At 36.9% G+C, this 23,553-nt stretch overlaps 1 protein-coding gene across 1 annotated transcript in view; it reads left to right on the forward strand.

Annotated features, from left to right (window-relative positions):
• Nucleotides 1-501: 501 nt before the first annotated feature.
• The window catches only part of Ppef1 (protein phosphatase with EF-hand domain 1), a 63,405-nt gene continuing 40,353 nt past the window's right edge, over nt 502-23,553 (forward strand). Inside the window, exons 1-5 of the mRNA XM_052170205.1 lie at nt 502-526; nt 1,558-1,685; nt 3,902-3,962; nt 15,172-15,332; nt 23,045-23,159. Of these exons, the coding sequence (XP_052026165.1) occupies nt 502-526; nt 1,558-1,685; nt 3,902-3,962; nt 15,172-15,332; nt 23,045-23,159 (490 nt within the window). The remainder of the gene's footprint in view (nt 527-1,557; nt 1,686-3,901; nt 3,963-15,171; nt 15,333-23,044; nt 23,160-23,553) is intronic.

A 23,553-nucleotide genomic window follows, 5' to 3' on the forward strand; every position in this document is an offset into this window, starting at 1 on the left:
GCTGCTCTGAACTCAGTTTCTTTACATGTTTTATTGAGATGAAGATATTTGTGGGCACTGAAAGTATTGAATTATTAATTAGAAATCAGCTTGGTTATCTATTATTAACATTGTTAATACTGCCGGGTGGTGGTGACGCACGCCTTTAATCTCAGCACTTGCGAGGCAGAGGCAGGTGGATTTCTGAGTTCGAGGCCAGCCCGGTCTACAGAGTGAGTTCCAGGACAGCCAGGGCTACACAGAGAAACCCTGTCTCGAAAAAACAAAACAAAACAAAACAGAAAAAAAACCCAAGTTTGTTATTACTAAATACATGAAAGTCTAGTGATCATTTCTTTCATTATATCATTGTGTAAATGGAGAACTGAGGAGTAGCAATAGGTCAACATCTCTTCGAGGATAAAAAGCTTGGGCCTTAGAAGCAGGTCTGTGCTCTAGTTTTCACTGTCCATTTCCACTTACTGGCTAAGTGACATAAGTAGGTACTTCTGTTTTAGCTTCATGGTGTTAGAGGACTGTAGGGACTGTAAGGACTTGGTGAACCTTGTTGACCTGTATGTCTCTGCTTGGTGAATAGAAGAACTCCTGGGGCAACTGAGGTTGAACCCGGGGCAGGAACTGATAGAGAGGCCATGGTGTAGTACTGCTTAATGGCTTGCTTCTCCTGGCTTATTCAGTTTGCTTTCTTTTTTTTTTTTTTTTTTTTTCTCTGTCTGTCCCCTGCCCCGCACTTTATTTTTTTTTATTCGATATATTTTTTATTTACATTTCAAATGATTTTCCCTTTTCTGGCTCCCCACTCCCTGAAAGTCACATAAGCTTCCTTCCCTCCCCCTGTTCCTCCATCCACCCCTTCCCACTTCCCTGTTCTGGTTTTGCCTTATACTGCTACACTGAGTCTTTCCAGAACCAGGGGCCACTCCTCCGTTCTTCTTGTACCTCATTTGATATGTGGATTACGTCTTGGGTATTCCAAGTTTCTAGGCTAATATCTGCTTATCAGTGAGTGCATACCATGATTGATCTACCATCTAGGACCACCTTTCCAAAGTGACACCACTCACAATTGGCTTTGTCCTTCCATATCAATCATTAGTCAAGATAATACCCCACATAAGCCAATCTATGGAGGCATTTTTTCAGTTGTTTCCCTTTTTGTACATAAATCTAGGTTTGTATCAGCCCTCACACCCATATTTCCAAGGGTTTATTTAATCCATTGCTTCTAATAGTGACAAGATACTCCATGGTATGCATTCACTGCAAGTCTGCACTCTTTTTCCTAGTGACCGACAGCCAGGAAGTACCAAGTTCAGGCAATCTTCCTTTGAAACTTCTACCCGTAATGGCTATGACATCATTGCTCTCTGAGCTCTCTGAGTGTTTGAGACTTAAGGACATTTTATAAAAAGCATAAAGGTCAATCTCATTGTTTATAATTTTCCTATTTTGTAGGACTAACAAAATTGTTTGATTGTTTTCTTGTTAAAGCACCTGCTTCCTCCAAAGCTGTATGTAATTGTGTTTCTCTGCCTTTCATATCCTGTGGGCCTGCAGTGGTGAGAGCGGCATTAGTCATCCAAAATTGGTACCGACGGTACAGAGCTCGACTGAGGGCCAGACAGCATTATGCCCTCGCCATCTTCCAGTCTATTGAATATTCTGACGAGCAAGGCCAAATGCAGGTCTGTTTGGCAAGAAGCATCTCTCTCCCTCCCTCCCTCCTTCCCTCCCTCCCTCATTCACTCCCCATCTCTCTTCCCCTCCTCTTTCTTTCTCTCTCTCCTTCCCTCTCCTCTTGTATTGAAAGAATGAAATTATGGGTGTGTTTGAAGCAGAGGAACCTACATGAAGTGCTCTCACCGAGGCTGTATGGCATTGTTTTGGAAGTAGATATTGAGACATTATGATTTGAGAAGATGTTTTTCAGCTTCGAAGTTCGCATTTTTAGAACAATGCCAGATGTCTAACTAATAAAAATAGTCTTTTTCAATTTTTTGAGCATATTCCCTAATGGTAAATGAAGTCATTACTTTATGAATGGATTTTTTTAAATTGCAAGTGGGAGGGCTGAGCCCAGAGCCTTTTACATGTTAGGTAAACACTATACCACTGAGCCATATCCTCAGCTCAGGAAAAATAGTTGTGTGTGCATATGTTCTGTGTGTGTAGGTATAGGATTGTGTGCCCAGTCATGTGTATGTGTGTGGAATGGGTATTATTCCATAAGAGATATTCACCTTTGTTTTTCTGAGATAGGATGTTTCCTTAGATCTATAATGCCTCAATTAGTTTAGGCTCTTAGGGAAGTGATTGCTGGGGACCTTCTTGTCTCTGCCTCTCCAATTCTGGGAATAGAAGTAGATGCTGCCATGCTTGACTTTTTCTATAGATTCCTGGGATCAAAGTCAGCTTCTTGTGGCAAGCATTTTGCCACCAAAGCTATCTCCAAACTCCTTGAGACAGGCTACTTTAGAGCCTTAAAAAAAATGAAAGATTTTCCTGGGAACAAGCCAATGACAATTCTAAAAGAAAATCTGTGAATGTGGAAGTCCTTTAGCTTACAGCACATAAAATTCATACCTCTAGCTTTGATACTCACTGATAAAAATGAATACCTTTTAACCATAAAATGATCTTCGAACATTCTTCATTATAGTTATTAATGAAAGAACTAACTTACGTAGAGTTTAATCCCAGTATGTCAAATAAAATTAAGCATGCAAATGAACTCTGGAAAAAAAAAAACAGAAAACTCTGCATAGTGGCTCCTGGCAGGGACAAGGTGGTGTTGATGAGTAGACAAGGGTATTATTATTTTCCATTGACATTGTTTAAAGTTTTAACAACCATATTTAAATCTCAGACTGTAGTTTTTAAAAATTATTAAACCACGTTCAAAAGAAAAGTTAAGTTGGCAAAACCCTTCTTAGGCCAGGCATGGTGGTACATGTCTTAAATCTAAGTACTCAGGAGGCAGAGACAGGAGGATCTCCATGAGTTTGAGGCCAATTTGGTCTATACAGTGAGTTCCCCAGCAGTTAGAACTACATAGAGAGACCCTGTGTCACCAAAACAAAACAAAACAAAAAAATCAAACAAACCAAACCAAACTAACCAACAAAACAAAACAAAAAAATCAAACAAACCAAACCAAACTAACCAACAAAACAAAACAAAGCAAAAGCAAAACCAAAACCAAAAAGCCAAAACCTACTACTACCAACTACCACCACAACAAAAAGATTCAATGTTTCCTTTGCTTTGATCAGAAGCCTTTAAAAAGTATTTATTTTTGTGTGTATATACGTTGCACCTTCATGTATGTCTGTTCACCGTGTGTGTTGGGTACCCATGGAGGACAAAAGGAACTGAATCCCCTGAGATTAGAGTTACACATATTTTTGTAAACTGCTTTGTGTGCGCTGGGAATCAAACCATGTTTCTCTGAGAAACTAGCAAGTGCTCATAGCCACTGAGCAATCTCTCCAAACCCATGTAGGCTATGACTTTAAACAGTACTTATTATGCCTCCAAACAGATACAAATGGAGAGCATAATGAAGAAAACTTTCTAGATAAGTGTAACTTCAGCCCGATCCCAGGAGATGTGCTTAAATGTGAAATACATCATAGCTTGTCCCATCCATGGCAAGGAGGTGGAGAACTACGTGGTCACACTCTTGCTGCAGTCAGTTGTGGCTGGGCTGCTTCCCAGGGAAGGAGGAATATGTAATTTCCTCTGCATCTTTGTGTGCTGTTGCCCATCTGTGACTCTTGGCATGTGCTGCAGCAGGAAGATGAACACAGCAGGAGAGTAAGGGACTTCAGTAGAACTCTGCTATTTGCTGTAGTGGCTTCTTATTCTTTCTTAATGATTTGTATAATTTTATCTTGTACAGCTATCCAACTTCTTTTCATTCATGTTGGAAAACTATACAAAGACAAATAATGAAGATTCAGGTAAGTGGGAAGAAAAGTTATCCTTTTAAGGTTTTAATATAAATTTAATATGTATATTAAATTTAATATATATTAAAACACACACACACACACACACACACACACACACATATATATATATATATATATATATATATATATCATCCCATTTGTTTATATCTCAAATGATACCCCACTTCCTGGTTATCCCCTCCACCAATCCTCCCTTCCATGATACCCACTTCCTGTATACCCCTCCACTAATCCCCCCATCCCACATTTGCCCTTCCCCCACCCACCCACACTCTGTGTATGTATGGGTGTGTGCAGGTGAGTACAGAGTCTATGGACATCAAAAGGGGACACTGGATGCCCTGGAGCTGGAGTTGCAGGAGGTCACCAGCACTGCAATGTGGGTACTGGGAAATGAACTCAGGTCCTCTGCAAGGATAGTATGTAATCTTAACTGCCAAACATTCATTCCACTCCTAAAGTATAGGCTTTTGAAAAGCAGTTGTTAGTCATTGAATTGCCTTCATTAGGAAATGGAAATGGAAATGGAAATGGAAGATGCTATGCAATTAAAAGATGCTTAGTTTTCTTGTCTGCATCACATCCAACAAACAACTAAGGGAATCAGTTCAACTTGTTTGTTTTTTTCTTATCTGAATGAGATTTGCTAAATCAGCATTTAATTAAAAAGAAATGATAATATTGAGCATTCATTTGTTAAATACTTTGTCTTGAAGCACAATCTGTTGATATATAACAATAGCTTAGTAAAGAAGATCTTATGTTTTACCCATGGAACTTCTATGCTTACAAAAATCCAAGTATTATGCGTATTTCATGCAACAGAATCAAGGTGAAAATGTTAGATGAAATGTAATTTTTCTTCCACTCTCTCTGGTCTGTATGTTTGCTTTGTCTTTAATATTTCCCCCAGAGTTCATGAAATGTGTTGTAAAGTGGGCCCTGTAGGAGCTGTTTAGGTTAGAGACTCTCCATAATGGATTCATTATTTGAACAGTGGTGACCTTATGAATAAGGATCTGGCCCCACTCCTCTTCTTTGCTGTGTGATGTTTTCAGTCACATTATAAGTTACAGCATAAACTTTCTACAAAACATTTCTCCTAGATCTTACATTTCCCAAACTTTTAGAACCCTTAGTTTGTAGTTTATGTTTTATTTCTCATTTATATCTGAATATTGAAAATCTGTAATATACACTAATTGTTTTAATAATTCCTTTTAAAAATTGACAGCTGTTTCATACTTAAGGTACACAAGACCCATTTTAGTTTGGATTTTTTTTCTGAACCAGAATTTAAAAGAATTAGAAATCAACCAAGGCCACTCATAAACTCATGTTTACGCTAAATTATCCCATTTGTGATATTCTGCTACAATAGCATAAACTGGACTAAGATACTTTCTATAATGCAGATATCATCAATTTGTTTATCATCTATATAAACATTTTGAATAAGAGGCAGATAGTATAGGAGTTTAAAATTATAATTATACAGAAGACAATTTTTTTTTGCTAAATAAAATCTTATTACTTCCAAGTGCCAAATCTAAAAGCTGTAAAAACAAAACAAAACAAAATAAAACAAAAACAAAAAGCCCTTTGTGTTAACCATTGTTTTTATTTAACAACATGTAAGGTATTTAAGTACATCCCTCCCCGTGTGTGTGTATGTGTGTGTGTGTGTGTGTGTGTGTGTGTGAGAGAGAGAGAGAGAGAGAGAGAGAGAGAGAGCTATGTATGTGTGTGCATGTAGAGTCCAGAGGAGGGGATCAGCTTACCGGCTTGATCAGCCTACCTTATCCCTTTAACACAGTCTCTTATTGAACATGGAGCTCGCTGTTTTTCAGTAACCCCCACTTCTCCAGCTTCCACCAGTGATGAACTCACAGAAGAGTGCAACCACACCTGACATTTTAGCGCAGAGCTTAGAATTTTTCATCTAGGCTGAAAAATTAGCCACACTTAGGTCCTCAGGCTTGCATAGGAAATGATTTTACCCACTGAGCCGTCTGCCTAAGCCTCTAAGAACATCTTCAAATAATCTGGTAAATAGATTTTTCTAATTTTTTAAAAAACACATACACACATACACACATACAGAGAAAGAGAGAGAGAGAGAAAAGAGAGAGAGAGAGAGAATGTGTTCACACATGTGGCATGTGTGTGGATGGCATGTGTGTGGATGGCATGGGTGTGGATGGCATGGTTGTGGATGGCATGGTTGTGGATGGCATGGTTGTGGATGGCATGAGTGTGGATGGCATGTGTGTGGATGGCATGTGTGTGGATGGCATGTGTGTGGATGGCATGGGTGTGGATGGCATGTGTGTGGATGGCATGTGTGTGGATGGCATGGGTGTGGATGGCATGGGTGTGGATGGCATGGGTGTGGATGGCATGGGTGTGGATGGCATGGGTGTGGATGGCATGGGTGTGGATGGCATGTGTGTAGATGTAGTGTTTGGTTTTCTCTACCATGTGGATCTTAGGAATTGAACTCAGGTCATCGGGCTTAACAGCAGGCACTTTACCCACTAAGCCATCTTGCTGGCCTAGAAATACTCTTCAAAGTGGCTAGAAGAGTGGTGTTTTAGTGGCATGGTTTGAGCCAAGCATATACAAGTGAATCTAATGAAAGCATTTATAGAGCCATAGATGCTTTCTGAGTGCTGGAATAGCCAACCCTGGTGATTAAGAACTGAATGGAGGGCTAGAGAGGTGTCTCAGAGATTAAGAGCACTGACTGTTCTTCCAGAGGATCTGAGTTCAAATCCCAGCAACCACATGGTGGCTCACAACTATCTGTAATGGGATCTGATGCACAATTCTGGTGTGTCTGAAGACAGCTACAGTGTACTCATATAAATAAAATAAATAATATTTTAAATTAAAAGAACTGTTTTGAAGACAGCCATTTGTGATTTTTGTTCTTGGTCAAAACTATTTTGGGTGGCAAAATATGATGAAATGAAACATGGTTCTCTTTACTAAAGATCTAATATGTTATTCTATACTCACTTCAGAATCATTTTTATGGGGTTTTAGAGCTACAGATGGCTGGGTTGCAGCTCAGAGATATTTACTCAGACTCTCCATTTTTTTTAAATCTGCATTTTGGAAAAGAAACTTTCTACATGATTTAAAAATATAACAGAACATTTCTTCTCAAGGAAGGGAACAGTGTTTTTCTTGAAATATAATGCACATTATAGGAAAATATACAAATTATATATGACTGAAATTTTCTCAAAGACAACATGTCCAGGAAACAAGTACTCAGAACAAGAACTAACACATGATGGCGAGGGCGTAGCTCAACTGACAGAATGCTAGGCTCATGGCCCGGGCTCAGTCTCTAGCAATGCGGAAGTCAAGCATGGTGACACAGGCTTACAATCTCAGCTTTTGAAGTGGACATAAGAGGACTAGAAATTCAAAGTCATCCTTGCTACATGAGATCTCTCAAAATTAAAAAAAAAAAAAAATCATCCAATCATTATTGGAGCCACAGAAAGTTCCCTTATGCTTTGTGTAGTTAGAACCCAACTGCCGCCATGCTGTGGAACTATTTTTGAACTTCTGTGTCATAAATTAATTATGCTTGTTTGTGATTTATTTGTAGAAGTAGAAGCATACACAATAGACCTTGAATCTAGCTTCTTTTTACTCAACATTGTGTTTGTGAGATCATTCATGTTATTGTAATTTAGTCATTCTTATCATTGAATAGCATTTGAACAATGCACTATAATTTATGCATTCTGTTGTTTATGTGTGCTTGGGTTGTTTTTAATTTGGCAGTATAATCGTGCTGCCCTGCATATTTATGTATATAGATCTTTTGGTGAGCATATGTATTGTCTTCTTCACTCCCTTCCTCTTCCTCCATCCTTCTGTTCCCTCTCTGCTCCTCTTCACCTTTTCCCTTCTCCTTTTCATTCCCAGAGGCAGAGTTTCAGTAAGGATAAGGTGACTTTGAACTCTTAATCACTTTGCCTCAGCCTATTGAGCCCCAGGATGACTTGCATATGCCACCATGAATGGACTTCGTAGGTTGATTTCTCACACCTTCTTTGGTGGGAGGATTCCAGACAACCTCTGCTTAGCTGAAGTGCTAAGATCTTTTAGCAGCCAGAAAGTTAAACATTCCCAGATATTAGGCCCGGATAGTGACTGATTTTTGACATGCAGTTTCTCAAGACATTTTGGTTATAAAAGGGAGAGGGGTCCTAAAGTAGTACTTATGCTGACAAGCACACTACATCCTAAGCAAAACTCAACCATGTCAGTTTATGTCCCTGTTCTTCTTGCAGAGCTAAAACAGGATCATAGGACTTAATAGAGAGTATAGGCCCCATAAAAGTACCCTGTCTGCATTTATAACAGGTTCTTCTCCAGGTTTTTTTATTTAAAAAGGCAAAGTTGCCATAGGTTTAAACCGAGACTGGTGGGAATAGGCTGAGTCATATGCAAGTGTTATTTAGACTTTTCTTCTGCCTCTCCATCAACCAAAATGTCCTCTTAGACCACACAGTTTAAATAAATGCTTTTTAAGAATACCTGTATGTATGTGTGTGTGTGTGTGTGTGTGTGTGTGTGTGTGTATGTGTGTGTGTAGATATAGATATATAAATTTTGTGGTGCTAGTGTTTTACATTTTTTGTTGCTATGGTAAATAGAATATTTTCCAGCATGCCATCTTCCCATTACTTATTTGTAGGATTCCATTAAATTTTATGACCATATCTTATTGTGTGCTTCTACTGAATATTACTAGTAGTTTATGTATTGTTATGGATGGTTTTGTAGTAAATTCTTCCATGTACTATGCGTTTCAGTAATTTCCATAATTTCATCTAGTATTCATGGCTAATAAGATTACTAGTATTAATTATTTATCTTTTTTGAGTGTAGAATCTGAGGGTTTGAGGATGATCGTCCTAGGTTATTTATCTTATCAATGATGAAATTATGATTTAAGCTTGTGAGATTAATCTCTGTATTGTATTTAATTCTTTTATCAATTTTTGGAGTTTTTCTTGAGTTTATTTTTAATCATATCAAAAGAATTTTGTTATTATATTTTTTGTATAATAGTTACTGTTCTTATTTCAGTTTCATATCTTACTGCATTGTCTAGAGAAAGCAAAAGTATATTCAAAAACAATAAACATAGGCAGTCTTTTTTGTGGTTGACAGTGGAAACCAGTATCACCTATTTACTTAAAATAATTATGTTAAGGGAGTATCCTTCCATTCCATGTTTTTCTTTAAATAAAAAATAATGTTTACTCTAATAGATGTCATCTTGGCATCCATTGAATTTAATATATGGTCACTAATGATTTTCACTCAGATTTATAATTAGGAATTAACCAATGTCATATGGTGCTTTTCTTTGTCCAGCACTATGTGGACCTTGTTTTCAAATGTGTGGATGGTTATTATTAAACAGATACTATCTTTGTGAGAAAAAATGTGAACTTCAAATTTTTCTTGAAAATATACATTTTCCCTGTCCAGATGAAAGACAAGATCTTTTTTTTAGATTTATTTATTTATTATATCTAAGTACACTGTAGCTGTCTTCAGACACTGCAGAAGAGTGTCAGATCTCATTATAGATGGTTGTTACCATGTGGTTACTGGACTCAGGACCTTCAGAAGAGCAGTCAGTGTTCTTAACTGCTAAGCCATCTCACTAGCCCCAAGATCTTTTCTGTAAGTTTGAATCATAGGTAGTGAAGGAATTTAGTTGATCTCAGCTAGTAGAGAAGCGAGAAGTTACAGCATGGTGAAGGCAACTGTTTAAAAGTTATTTTTTATAACAATATACAGAGGTATCATTTGGTTGTGTTAATATTTTATTATATTTAATTAGTTTAAATCCATGTTCACACAGTTATATACAGCAAACAACTAAGGATTAACTCCAAATAAATGTTGCACAAATCTTCATATATTGCTTGCTTGCATTCATTGAATGCTTGTTTATTAGTTACAGGCCACAGGACAGTATATGCTTTAGAAAGGTTAAAGCTTGGTTTTCCTACATGATATACAGTAGTTATTAGAAGAGATGCTCTATTACTAATTTTATGTTGATAACAGCCCAGTTGAAGGAGAATTATTCAATATAGATTAATATTTCCTATTGTAGGCTGAAGAAATGGCTCAACAGTTAAGAGCACTTGCTACTTTTGCAGAGGACCCAGGTTCATTTCCTAATTCCCATGTGGCAGCTCACAAGCATTTGTAACTCCAGTGCCTGGGAATCCAAGGAGCTCTTCTTGCCTTTTCCGTGCACCAGGCATGCATGTGCTATAATATACACATGCAGGCAGAAATTCATGCAGATACACCAAAATTAAAATAATCTCAAGTGTTTCATATTGTGCAGTTTTATTGAAGAACTGAAATAGAGAAATAGTTCCATTAATTTATCACTAAACATTTTAAGAAATGGTCATTATATCTATAGAAGCAAGGGCTATACTAAGCTTATTGATTCTAAAAGAATATTTTATTTTGTTCTTTACATAATTAGACTTGAATTTCAACCACTGGCATTGACAGAATGTGTTATTAGCCAATGAAAAGGAGACTAATTGCAACATGGGCGAAGGCAGTGACCAGGAAAATGGAATATTTTCTTAACTTAAATGACTTAATGTTTTTCATGATCTTTGAAAATTAATTTTTGGTTAGCACACAAACAGTTTTCATTGTTGAGTTAGTTTTTCACTCATGCCTCACCGAGTTGAGTTTCTCCAATATATCAGTTAAGAGTATATAAATAACATAGATGTGTTTCTATACAGAGTAAAAATCACAATGGCTCAGAGTTTGGGAGCTACTTTCCTCCTACTGGATTGTGTAGTCTAACCTTAATAGAGAGGGGTGCCTAGACTTCCTGCAACTTGGCAAGCCATGTTTGATTGCTATTCATGGGAGGCCTGCCTTTTTCTGAAGAGAAATGGAGGAGGGAATGGTTGGGAGTTGGGGGCAGGTGAGATGGGAGAGGGACTGGGAGGAGAGGAGGGAGAGGAAACTGCAATTGGGATGTAAAATAAATAAATAGATTAAGACAAAAAGAGTTTGGGGGGCTAGATCGATGACTCACTTAGTAAAGTCCTTGCTGTATAAGAATGAGGACCTGAGTTTGGATCTCCAGAATTCACAGAAAAATCTGGGCACAGTGGTGCATGCTTGGAGTTCCACTGCTGAAGAGGCAAAGAAGGAGGATTTGACCCTTAAAACAAACTATGAGGGGAGGAAGGGCTGTGATTCAGGGCAGAAGCCCAGCACTCAGGATACTAAAGTGGGAAAATCATTTGAATGCCCTAGTTCAAGCATTGCTTGGATAACCAAGCAGGGTCTTCATCACAAAAAGAATGGGTGTTCATCATTCCATGTGGTACTGATGCTTTAAGAATATTCATTCTTCCAACCCTTAATCAGAGAGCACGTGATTGTCTCTGTTTTCTGTAATGTTTTCTAAAAACAATATGCAGTTTCCTGCATGGATACCTCACCTTCTAAATCAAGTGAATTCCGAAGTAGTTTATTATTTAGATGGAATTACAAATAGTAATTTCTTATTTTTTGTTCATTATTATTTCTGTGATTCATTATTGGTGTGTAGAAAGAGAACTACTTATAGAAATCACAAAAATAATGTTGTGTGCTGTATCCGTACTGGTTTAATTGATTGCTTCAAAAATTATTCTGTGGACTAGTTTAAGCTTTTAGCATATAAGATCATACCATCTGTGACAAAGATAATCTAATTCTTCCTTTCCAATTTGGGGGCAAGCTATTTCTGATTTTTGTTTGCTTGTTTGTTGGCTTTGCTTTGCTTGTTTGTTTCCTAGTTACCTTGGATAACATTTCAATTACTGTATTGAACACCAGTGCCAAAACTGGGCACACTTTCTCTTTTACAGTCTTTTTGTTTGTTTGTTTGTTTGTTTCATTGTTTTTTGGATTTGGTTTTTTCTTTCTTTTTTCTTTTCTTTTTTTTTCTTCGATATATTTTTATTTACATTTCAAATGATTTCTCCTTTTCTGGTCCCCCACTCCCCGAAAGTCACATAACATTTTAAAAAATGTTCAACTTCATTAGTCATCAGGGAAATGCAAATCAAAACAACCCTGAGATTTCACCTTACACCAGTCAGAATAGCTAAGATTGAAAATTCAGGAGACAGCAGGTGTTGGCAAGGATGTGGAGAAAGAGGAACACTCCTCCACTGCTGGTGGGGTTGCAAATTAGTACAACCACTCTGGAAATCAGTCTGGTGGTTCCTCAGAAAACTGGGCATGTCACTTCCGAAAGATCCTGCTATACCACTCCTGGGCATATACCCAGAGGATTCCCCAGCATGTAATAAGGATACATGCTCCACTATGTTCATAGCAGTCCTATTTATATTAGCCAGAAGCTGGAAAGAACCTGGGTGGGAGAACAGGGGGAGGGAAGGAATAGTGTTTTAAATTAGAGATAACTTCAGCCATGTTTTATTGTGTTACAGAGCCTAAAGAGAGAATTATACTGAAGGTACAGGCAACAGAAAGTGACTTGCCAAGCTTCTGAGAACTTGAAAGGGGGCTGCATGTGTGTATGGGTCTCCATATGAATTGGCATATGCAAACCTATACATTGAACTTTTTTCTCTTTTCCACTAGCATCTGTGTTTTAAAGTCAGGTACATTTCAAAGGCTCTACATCCCTTTCCACAAACACTATAGTCATGCAATAAATACCTCACCTAAAAGCAAGCTCTCTTAGTTCTTAGCTTAGTCATATGGGCTTCATGATGATTTTCTTACAGACTCTGTTCGCTGATACAGAAAAACTGCTGGGGGTTCTTGTGGAGTTCCTGGGGGTGGGGGTATCACTTCTTGGTTGTTCTCAAGAGTTGCCTGATATTTCAGGTTTCCTTTGCAGGAGGATAATTCCCAATTGAAATGGATGGCATGATCATTAGGATAGTTAAGTAGAGCATTTAGGCGTCACTGCCTACATGATGAATCTGAAATAAAGTTTAGCAGGATGTTCTGCATTTCTGGTTTCTAACATAAATTGAATAATTAAATTGCTCTTAAGTATCAGACTAAAACTAAAGGAAAAATGATGTCTGCTAATCTCATTGAATATAGATTTTATTATATTTCAGTTCTACTCTTTATAAAGCATTATCAACTATCAGCAAAATATATCCTATATACCAAAATTTAGGATATATTTTGATGTAATTATTAGATGTTATTTCTTAGTTTAGAAAAATTATAAATTTACTTCTTGACAGCATTGCTTATTATAATTGATCATGGAAAACATGCATTCTGTCTACATCATTATCATCATATCTTCTATAGGTGACCAACTTTAAATATTCAAAAAAGAGTTTTTTAAGAGAACTTACAACATCTTTAATAACAAATAAGTGTTGATGAGTTGAAGAGTATTTAGTTGTGCTCTTGGTCAGTTATTTCTTATTGTCATAATACTCATTTTCAAGTATTCAAGTATTATCTCAGTTTCAAGTATTCAAGTTTTTTTTTCACTACCAAGTCTACAAATTATCCAAACATTTCTGATCTTGGCATAGTTGATTTGACAGGCTTTTAAATCTTGGCTGAAGTTTACTTGTGTATCTAGAGGTCTGCCAACTATTAGCTGATCTAGGACATCCTTACAGAGGTTGATCTATTCTACTCCATGTAATTGGCCTTTCAGTAGGACAGCCTGGGCTGAGTGGAAATGGCAATGTTCCAAAACAGAAAGCATGGAATCATATAAGGCCTCTTGAGACTGAGACTTAGAGCTGGTAGCGAGCCCATGGACCACTTTGTTCAGGGTAGTATAAGACATGAGCCTAGCTTATATTGAAAGCAAGAGAAAATAGCTAAAAATCACATTCCCCAAAGCATGGATAAAAGTTAGGATAGAATATTGTGGCAGGCTGCTTTGCAACTAGTGTAGCACATCCTCTTTCATCTTTCTCTGCCTGAATTGTCTAGGTTTCTGTCTAGGGACTGTTTCATGGACAACTTGGCAAGAAATGACTGTGGGTCTCAGCCCTACTAAATTGCCTTTCATAATGGCCAATGCAGGAAGTCTGTTACTATACATAAATATCAGAGAGGGGGGGGGGAGAGGGAGGGAGAGGGAGGGAGGGAGGGAGAGAGAGAGAGAGAGAGAGAGAGAGAGAGAGAGAGAGACCTTTGGCTATTTCTGCTTATGGTTTGCCATTTACATTTCATCTGCTTTGTTCCTGAGTGGGGGGGAGCAGAAGTCACATAAGAGACATTGTATATAAAGAGAAAAACAAATCAATTAAAGGTAATAAAATCCTCTGAAGTATTTAACAAGGAAAAAATTGAATGCTGTGGCTTAATTTTATGTAGATCATGAATAGCAGCAGCTGTTTGAACCAAATACAGTGCATTGCTCATGCTTTTAGCCTTGCTTGTAAGAGTCTGATAAGTCAGAGTAGACAAAAGAATTAGTGCTTCAAGAACATCAAAATACCTCGGCTGACCAATCATGTGCTTATTGGTCTCTTCTCTATTGATTGTGGATTCACTGCTTTGATGAAGTGCAATTCCAGGAAGGGATGCTAGTCATTAGCCTCAGAAACAGTTATTCCTCCCAAGAAGAAGGAAGGAGAGGTCCCTGGTCCTGGAAAGGCTTGATCCAGCATTGTAGGGGAGTACCAGGACAGGGAAGTAGGAGGGGGTTGATTGGAGAATGGGCAGAGGGAAGAGGCCTTATGGGGCTTATGGGGCTTATGGGAAGAGGGGAACCAGGAAAGGGGAAAGCATTTGAAATGTAAACAAAGAATATAGAAAATAAAAAAAGAAACAGTTATTCCTCATAGTTTTACATGCTGTGTGTTGGCATTCTTTTTTTTTTTAAAGATTTATCTATTTATTATATGTGAGTACACTGTAGCTGTCTTCAGACACACCAGAAGAAGGCATCAGATCTCACCACAGATGGTTGTGAGCCACCATGTGGTTGCTGGGATTTGATCTCAGGACCTTCGGAAGAGCAGTAAGTGAGTGCTCTTACCCGCCGAGCCATCTCCTCAGCCCCCAGTGTGTTGGCATTCTTAACAGCACAGTGTATTGTTAAGCATTAGAATGTTGATTCTTCATCTTACACCTCTTTGCCTTTCCTTTTCAGCATTAGTAAGTCGACTTTTTGACAACAGGAGGCGGGAAAGCAAAAGAGAAGAGTACGTGGGGTTGATAGATGTGCCTGACTCCTATGATGGTCCTCGGCTGCAGTTTCCTCTGACGTTTACTGACATTGATGTACTTCTTCGGGCCTTCAAGCAACAACAGGTAACCTCAAGCAGAAGCTGCCCTCGTTCTTGCTCAGAGCTAGCAAGTGAAGGAATGAAAATGTTGTAGCATGTATGTCCATGGGAATTGTGGCACATTGTGTGACACCTAGGGCTCACTTTGTTTAACAAAGTTAATTACAGTTCACAAACTGTAATTCCACCATTTAAAAATATACGTTTCAGTGGTTTTAATGTAGTTTTATTATGCTTGTGCAATTATTAGTACTATCTAATTGTAGAACATTTTCATCATTCCCATATACTAGTATTTCTTTATTTACCCTAAGCAGCTACTATTCTATTTTCAGTCTCTGATGATTTGCCTACTCTAGATATTTCATATAAAGGAAGTTATGTTATATAGACGTGATGTATTTGGATTCTTTCATTAAACATAGTTTCTAATATTTATCTATGTTGGAGCATGTTATTGATACATCATTTCTTTTTATGGCTACATTAAGTTCTTCTGCAAGTGGTAGAACATTTCTACTAGCTATGCATAAGGGTTCTACTTATACCACTCCTTGATACTTTTTATTTAATTATAGTTATTACTTTCCTAATGTGTGTGACATGATGTCTATTTCTAGTTTTGACTGACATTTCTCTAATAATGTTTAGTATCTTTTCACCTATTTGCCATTTGTATACCTTCTTTGGAGAAATATGTATGTAGAACCTTTGTTGGGTGTAAAGTCAATTCTCTTTTTACTATTGAGTTGTAAATGTTCTTTCCAGATATAAGCACCTTAACATATATATGACTTGAAAATATTTCCCCTTGCTTTAGTTTGTCTTTTTACTTTGTACTTTTTATTTTTGAGATTATAATTTAATTACAACTTTCTCCCTTCCCTTTCCTCCTTCCAAACCCTCCTCACTCTCCTTCAAGTTTGTTCACCTCTTTTCATTAATTGTTATATGTATCTAGCTATATCTTTGTCTATGTCTATGTCTGCGCCTGTATCTGTATCTATATCATATGCATCTATATCATATATGTGTGTGTGTGTGTGTGTGTGTGTGTGTGCAAAATAGTCACTTTCCTAATAATGTACTTTGATACACAAGAGTTTTATATTTTGCTGAAGGTCAATTTAATATCACTATATTTTTTGTTGCATGTGTTTTGATAATCCATTGGCAAATTCATGACCATGAGGATCTCCTTGTGCGTTTTTTCTAAGAATTTCAATTTTTCTTTTTACTATGAACTATTTAGAGTTGACATGTAGCAAGAGTGGACACAATTATTTTGTTCCAGGTTTTAGAAAAAAAGTGTTGAGTGGTTTGCCTTTGAGTTTCATGTTAGATGAGAGTTTTTCACTATCTCAGGTTGAGAAAGTTTATTTTTATTTTGAGGTTTTATTTTTTTGAGTAATTTTAACATAAAATATGTTGGATTTGGTGAAATGTTTTTCCTATATCAACTATAGTGAGTGTCTGTGTCTGTCTGTGTGTGTGTGTGTGTGTGTGTGTGTGTATTTTCTTTCATTCTGTTAATGTCTTTTAACACAATGATTAATTTTGTATCTTCATTCACCCGTGTATTATTGAAATAAATTCCATTTGGTCTTGCGGTGTGTTTTTCTCAAAACACTGTTGTATTTCATGCACTGACATTTTGTTGAAGACTTTAAAATCTATATTCATAGATGTATTGGTTTGTAATTTCTTTTCATAACTTTTATTTTGGCTTTGCTGTAAGGCTAATGCAGTTTCATGGAGTGAGTTAGAAAGTATTTCTAACATGTTTGTGAAGAATTTGAAGAAGATTACGAATGCTTCTTTTAATACTCATTGTATTTCATCAGTGAAGTGACTTGGCTGTGTTCCCCATTCCTCTTCCAAGATTGATTTATTTTATGTGTGTGAGTGTTTGCCCTCCCTCCCTTCCTTCCTTCCCCTCTCTCCCTCTCCTTTCCTTGCCACAGTCAATATATCTAAATGCTTTTTTGTTTTTAACTTGATTGTTTTTTAAGATTTTATTTATTATATGTAACTACACTGTATCTGTCTTTATATAGCCCGGAAGTGGGCATTTGATCTCATTACGGATGGTTGTGAGCCACCATGTGGTTGCTGGGATTTGAACTCAGGACCTCTCCTCTGGAAGAGCATTCAGTGCTCTTAATTGCTGAGCCATCTCTCCAGCCCTCTTGATTGTTTTAAAGAACCAATTTTTGTTGATTATCTGTTTGGGTACTTTAAATCTCATTTATCTCTATCATAGTCCTTATTTTCTCCCAACTGCTACCTTTGGGTACAGTGTGTTCTTTTTTGAGTGTGCTAAACTATTCTTTTCTTTTTTATTTATATCATTTATATGTGTATTATCCTTAAGGAGATCAGAAAAGGGCATGAAGGCATTAGGCTCGCAGAAACTGGAGTCAGGAATGATTGTGAGCCATCATCTAGGTACTGGGAACCAAACCTGGGTCCTCTGCAAGAGCAGCTTATGTTCTTGACTGATGAGCCATCTCTCCAGCCCACACTAAAGCATTCTTATGTTAATGATTTAAGAGCACTTTTTAAAATGCAGCTATATAGTCCTTGTTAGGCATGCTTTTGCTATAGCCCATAAGTTTGGATATATTGGGCTTTCATGCCCCAATTTTTTCTAATTTGTCTTTTTTTCTCCATTGCTAAAGGGTTGTATAATGTTCAAATATATTTATAAATTTCCCATGTTCGCTTCTGATTTCTATGTTCTTTCCATTCTGATCAGGGAGGTTACTCTGCTTGGTTTCAATCTTTTTAAATAATGTGAGGCTTATTTTGTGGCCTAGCATCTAGTCTCTCCTGCAGAATGTTCCATGTGTATTTAAGGAAAATGTGTAGTATTCTTTTGCTGGATGAAGTGTTCTATAGATGTCTGATAAGTCAGGTTGTGAACAGTTTTGAAACATCTGTTCCTATAGCTTGTTTTCAGTTAATGTTTTAACAGAAATTTCTTTGAATGCCAGAAGACAAAAGCAAACAAGAAAGAAAAGGAAAATTAAGCAAAATAAATTTTGTTTGATTTTTTCAATCTTCCTCTGCAAAGATCAGCCCTTGGCATTTTTCCACATCACCCTTTTCTCTGACATCATCCCAAATCCTCACTCTCAGATTAGGGCACTAGAAGACCCACTGCAGAAATATGAGTGAACTAGAAGTTATAAATTGGCTTTGCAGGAACAGAAGCTGAGCTTTGAATCATCTAATTTTTGAAAATGATTTGAGATCATACTAGGTAGCTATTTCTTCTGGCCACCTGCCAACTGCAAATTTAAATTCTCTCAGAGAAAATAGGCCTAAAAATATTTTTATAGTTTTTCATATAAAATGTCTAGAACTCAGTGTAAACATAACCAGGCCTATGAGGATATGAGATGCATGAAATAAAATAATGGCAATAGACTTGTAGAGTATTTAGATAATTCCATCATTAGATTCAGAGTTAAAAGAAACATGGTCAGTGTGTTCAAGTGCATAAAATATGCAACATTGATGCAAGGAATAAGTATAGAGATGTTTAACAATTTTGGCTGTATAAATGCAGAAAATTATATTAAGTGAAGAATCAAGGTTAAGCACAGTATAGAATGCATTATTTGTAAAAGCAAGATATAGATATAGATAGATATATGCATATATACATGTATATTTAAAGGTGAAATAAAATTCATATAAAAATTGATCATTTTAATTACTTCAATGTATGTGATTTCATTGTTGTGGTGGTTTTATAATGACCCCCATAGGCTCATATATAGAGATACTTGGTCTCTTAGTGATGAAATTGTTTTGGGGAGATTACGTGGTGTGTGTCTTGATTGGAGGATGTATGTCACTGGGTGTGGGCTTTGAGATTTAAAAAAAGACATTCTCTCTGCCTAGTTCTTCTGGATTGAGAAAATGTGAATATTCACTTACTGTCTCTAAGCACCATATCTGCTACTATATTTGCTGCCATGACAGTCCCCTACTGTAACCCTCTGGAAACAATCCCCAAATTAAATGCTTTCTTTCTTTCTTCCTGTCTTTCTTTCTTTCTTTCTTTCTTTCTTTCTTTCTTTCTTTCTTTCTTTCTTTCTTTCTTTCTTTCTTTCTTTCTTTCTTTCTTTCTTTCTTTCTTTCTTTCTTCCTTCCTTCTTTCCTTCCTTCCTTCCTTCCTTCCTGTCTTTCTTCCTGTCTTTCTTTCTTTCTTTCTTTCTTTCTTTCTTTCTTTCTTTCTTTCTTTCTTTCTTTCTTTCTTTCTTTCTTTCTTTCTTTCTTTTTCCTTCTTTCTTTCTTTTTCTTCCTTCCTTCCTTCCTTCCTTCCTTTCTTCCTTTCTTTCTAGATTTATTTTTATTTTATGTATATGAGTACACTGTTGCTGTCTTCAGACACACCAGAAGAGGGCATCTGATCCCATTACAGATGGTTGTGAGCCACCATGTGGTTGCTGGGAATTGAACTCAGGACCTCTGGAAGAGCAGTCAATGATCTTAACTGCTGAGCTATCTCTCCAGCCCCCTAAATGCTTTTTCTCACAAATTGCCTTGGTTGTAGTTTTGTCATAGAAATAGGAAAGTGACTAAAATATTGTTTTGATATATTAAAATGTTATACAGCCTTCACCACGATTTAGTGCTAGAGTTTTTTAGAAAATTATTTTTCAGTATTAGACATTGAACCCACAGCCTTGTATAAACCCGGCAAGGGCTCTTAATTCCAAAATGTTTCTGTCATCTTAAAATGAATCTTCATACTCATTAGCAGTCACTCTTTTTCTTCCAATCCCCAGCTCCTGATACTTACTAATTTACTTTCTGTTTCTACAGATTATCTAATCTGAATATTTCATATTAATGGAAGATATGCAGCCTTTGGTGTTTAGCTTCTTTTACTTGAAATAATGCTTTCAAAGGTTATCCATGTTGTTGTATACACCAGTGCTTTATTCTTATTTTTAGATAAGTGTGTAGCTACTTAGTATGTATATTACATTTATTTTACAGATTAAACATTTATACATACATTTTAATATTAATTCGTGGTTATATTAATTTTATTTGTTTTTCAAGATAGAGATTCTCTGTGTAACCCTGGCTGTACTGGAACTTGCTCTGTAGACCAGGCTGGCCTCGAACTCACAGAGATCTACCTGTCTCTGCCTCCTGAGTGCTGGGATTAGAGTATGCCGGCATGCCAACCTGGTTATATTAATTTTGTATGTTTACAAAAATACAAAATGTTTTGTTTGTATTAACAAATTTAGTCAATCTTAAGTTTACTCAAGAAAACTATATTAATATTAAAATTGTTTATGTGTTTATAAGATATTTTTAGTGACTATTTGTTAACATAAATTAAAAAAAAAAATCTCTTTAGATGCAGTTACTCTGATTAGTGGTACAATGGGCCAGAAAAACTAAAAAGACAAATTAAGCCAGCATTAGAAATCTGTAGATTAAAGGTATGCTAAACAGCTATGCTCATAGCTGTCCTCTCACTTTCACACATATACTGTGATACATGTATGCCCCATTAAGTAAATAGCAAAGATGTAAAATATATAAATAAAATGTTAATCCAGGGACTTGGGAGAGCAAGGCAGAAGGATTGTCATGATGTTTGAGCCAATCTATGTTACATAATGAGATCCAGACCCTATGTTAAAAACCCAAATACATAAATAGGAAAATAAAAAGTAATACAATATAACTGAAGGAAAGTTTTCAATCAAGTTTTAAATAAAAGCTGTGGAAGCCTTTAGAATGCTTATGTGAAGGAAAGATTTGGTGGTTCATTAAGTCTTAGATGGACAGGAAATGAGGGTCTCATAGTAATATATGAATCACAGAGTTAGAATTTTCTAGTATTTGTATTAAAAAAGAAAAAAACAGATAAAAATCAGTTTTATCAATGTATTTAATTCAGTATGTCTCTTATATGAAACATCTCAATATACAATCATATTAAAATGATTGAGACATTTTTGCTTTTTTTCTACCAACTCTTTGAAATCCAGAGTGAATTTTGTTCCTGAAGCACATCTCAATTATAACTAGCCTCCATTTTAAGCACTCTGTTATTTCCTATTACAAATGAGCCCCATCTTGGCCATCCCAATTCTAAGTCAACCTGACCCTTAAAGCTTTGTTGATATACGTTAAGTTTGTGTGATAGTCACATATTTGTTATCTTTTCTTTCTGGAGTATATGTTTGGAAGTTTTCTTAATTTTTTTTAATATTTATTTATTATTATATATAAGTGCACTGTAGCTGCCTTCAGACACTCCAGAAGAGGGAGTCAGATTTCATTATGGATGGTTGCGAGCCACCATGTGGTTGCTGGAATTTGAACTCAGGACCGTTGGAAGAACAGTCAGTGCTCTTAACCACTGAGCCATCTCTCCAGCCCAGAAATTTTCTTAATTTCAAAATGAGGGGAAAGACACATTGGATTTTTTTTTAAGCGTAAGAGAGAAAGCAGAGTAAATCCGTAGGAAATAATGGCCCTGTCGACGCTGTAAGAGGAGGAGAATGGTGAGGTAGTCATAAGTAGGAGTGATCCAAGTCTTTTCAGTTTGGCATATTTTCACAATGTGCTTGCTGTTCTGACCATTCTGTACACCAAATTCCAGAGCCATACTTAGGAGGCTCGGGGAGTTGGGATGCTTGCCCGGCTCCCTTGTGAGGTCTCTGAGCTCAACAACACCTACTTTTAATTGCAAGTAGCAGGGCATCTCAACAAAAAGCTACACTTTATGCACAGACTTTTCTTCCTTGCTTTGTTTCTTTTTTCCTTCTCCCCTTTTAATTTTTATTCAATATATTCTTTATTTACATTTCAAGTGATTTCCCCTTTCCTTGATCCCCCCCTTCCCGAAAGGCCCATAAGCCTCTTCCCTCCCCCTGTTCCCCCATCCATCCCTTCCCACTTCCCTGTCCTGGTATTCCCCTACACTGCTGCACTGAGCTTTTCCAGGACCAGGGGCCACTCCTTCCTTCTTCTTGGACATCATTTGATATGTGGATTGTGTCTTGGGTGTTCCAAGCTTCTGGGCTAATATCCACTTATCAGTGAGTGCATCCAGAAGATGCTTCTACATGTAATAAGGACACATGCTCCACTCTGTTCATAGCAGCCTTATTTATAAAAGCCAGAAGCTGGAAAAAACCCAGATGTCCCTCAACAGAGGAATGGATATAGAAAATGTGGTATATATATACACAATGGAGTACTATTCAGCCATTAGAAACAATGACTTCATGAAGTTCTTAGGCAAATGGGTGGAACTGGAAAATATCATCCTAAGTGAGGTAACCCAATCACAAAAGAACACACATGGTATACACTCCTCCCCCCTTTTAAATGATTCTTCTTGTTACGCTTTTGTCTGAACACTTTCTTTGGGCAGTTAATCTCCCCTACCCCTGCTTTCCCATTACTCTTCTTCGGATCTAAGGACCAAGAATAATCAGAAATATTGAAAGCAAATGGATAGTGCCAAAGAAGAATATGAGAACCATTCATTCATTCCATTGCAAATCTCTCCTGAGGGCTTTTTACATACTGGACACTATGTTAGAATAATCTATTTGAGAATAATTTAAAGATTATCCTGAAATACAGCAACCTAAAATGTGCTCGTATGTTTCCTTTTTACAGTTTTCGACAGTCATGTCTTTCTCCCGAGTTCATTATCTCCATTTCCTCTGCTTCCTCTCACAGATACTTCATGCTCACTATGTCTTAGAGGTGCTATTTGAAGCCATGAGAGTCCTGAAGCAAATGCCAAATTTCAGTCACATAAAAACCTTTCCCGCCAAAGAGATAACAATCTGTGGTAAGTTTCAGAAGAGAGTTGTCACATTAATATTTAGGAGCCTCTTGGTCCTGCATCATTTGCCTAACTTGAAAACTATGTAAATTGGATTGTGTTGAGGGGAAAATGTTAATATAGAATTATCTATCATGATAATACTGTTCCCCATCTTGTCTTTGTTTTGCATACCAGCTGGCAGGAATTAATTATGTGAGAAATTAAAGAACTCTTGTAGCTTTTTCTAAAGGCAGCTTGCATTTTAATATGGAGAGCCACTGATGGGTAGAATAAGTGTTCTTTGCCCTCTGACTGGCTCTCATTATCTCTGTTTCATGGTGTTTTTTTCCAGGTGGTCCTCTGTGTGCATGCCACTTCTACTGGAAAGAGAAACACCCAAGGCGGGTGGAGATGAAAT

The sequence above is a fragment of the Apodemus sylvaticus genome, chromosome X (assembly GCF_947179515.1).
Source record: "Apodemus sylvaticus chromosome X, mApoSyl1.1, whole genome shotgun sequence".
Classification (NCBI taxonomy): Eukaryota; Metazoa; Chordata; class Mammalia; order Rodentia; family Muridae; genus Apodemus; species Apodemus sylvaticus.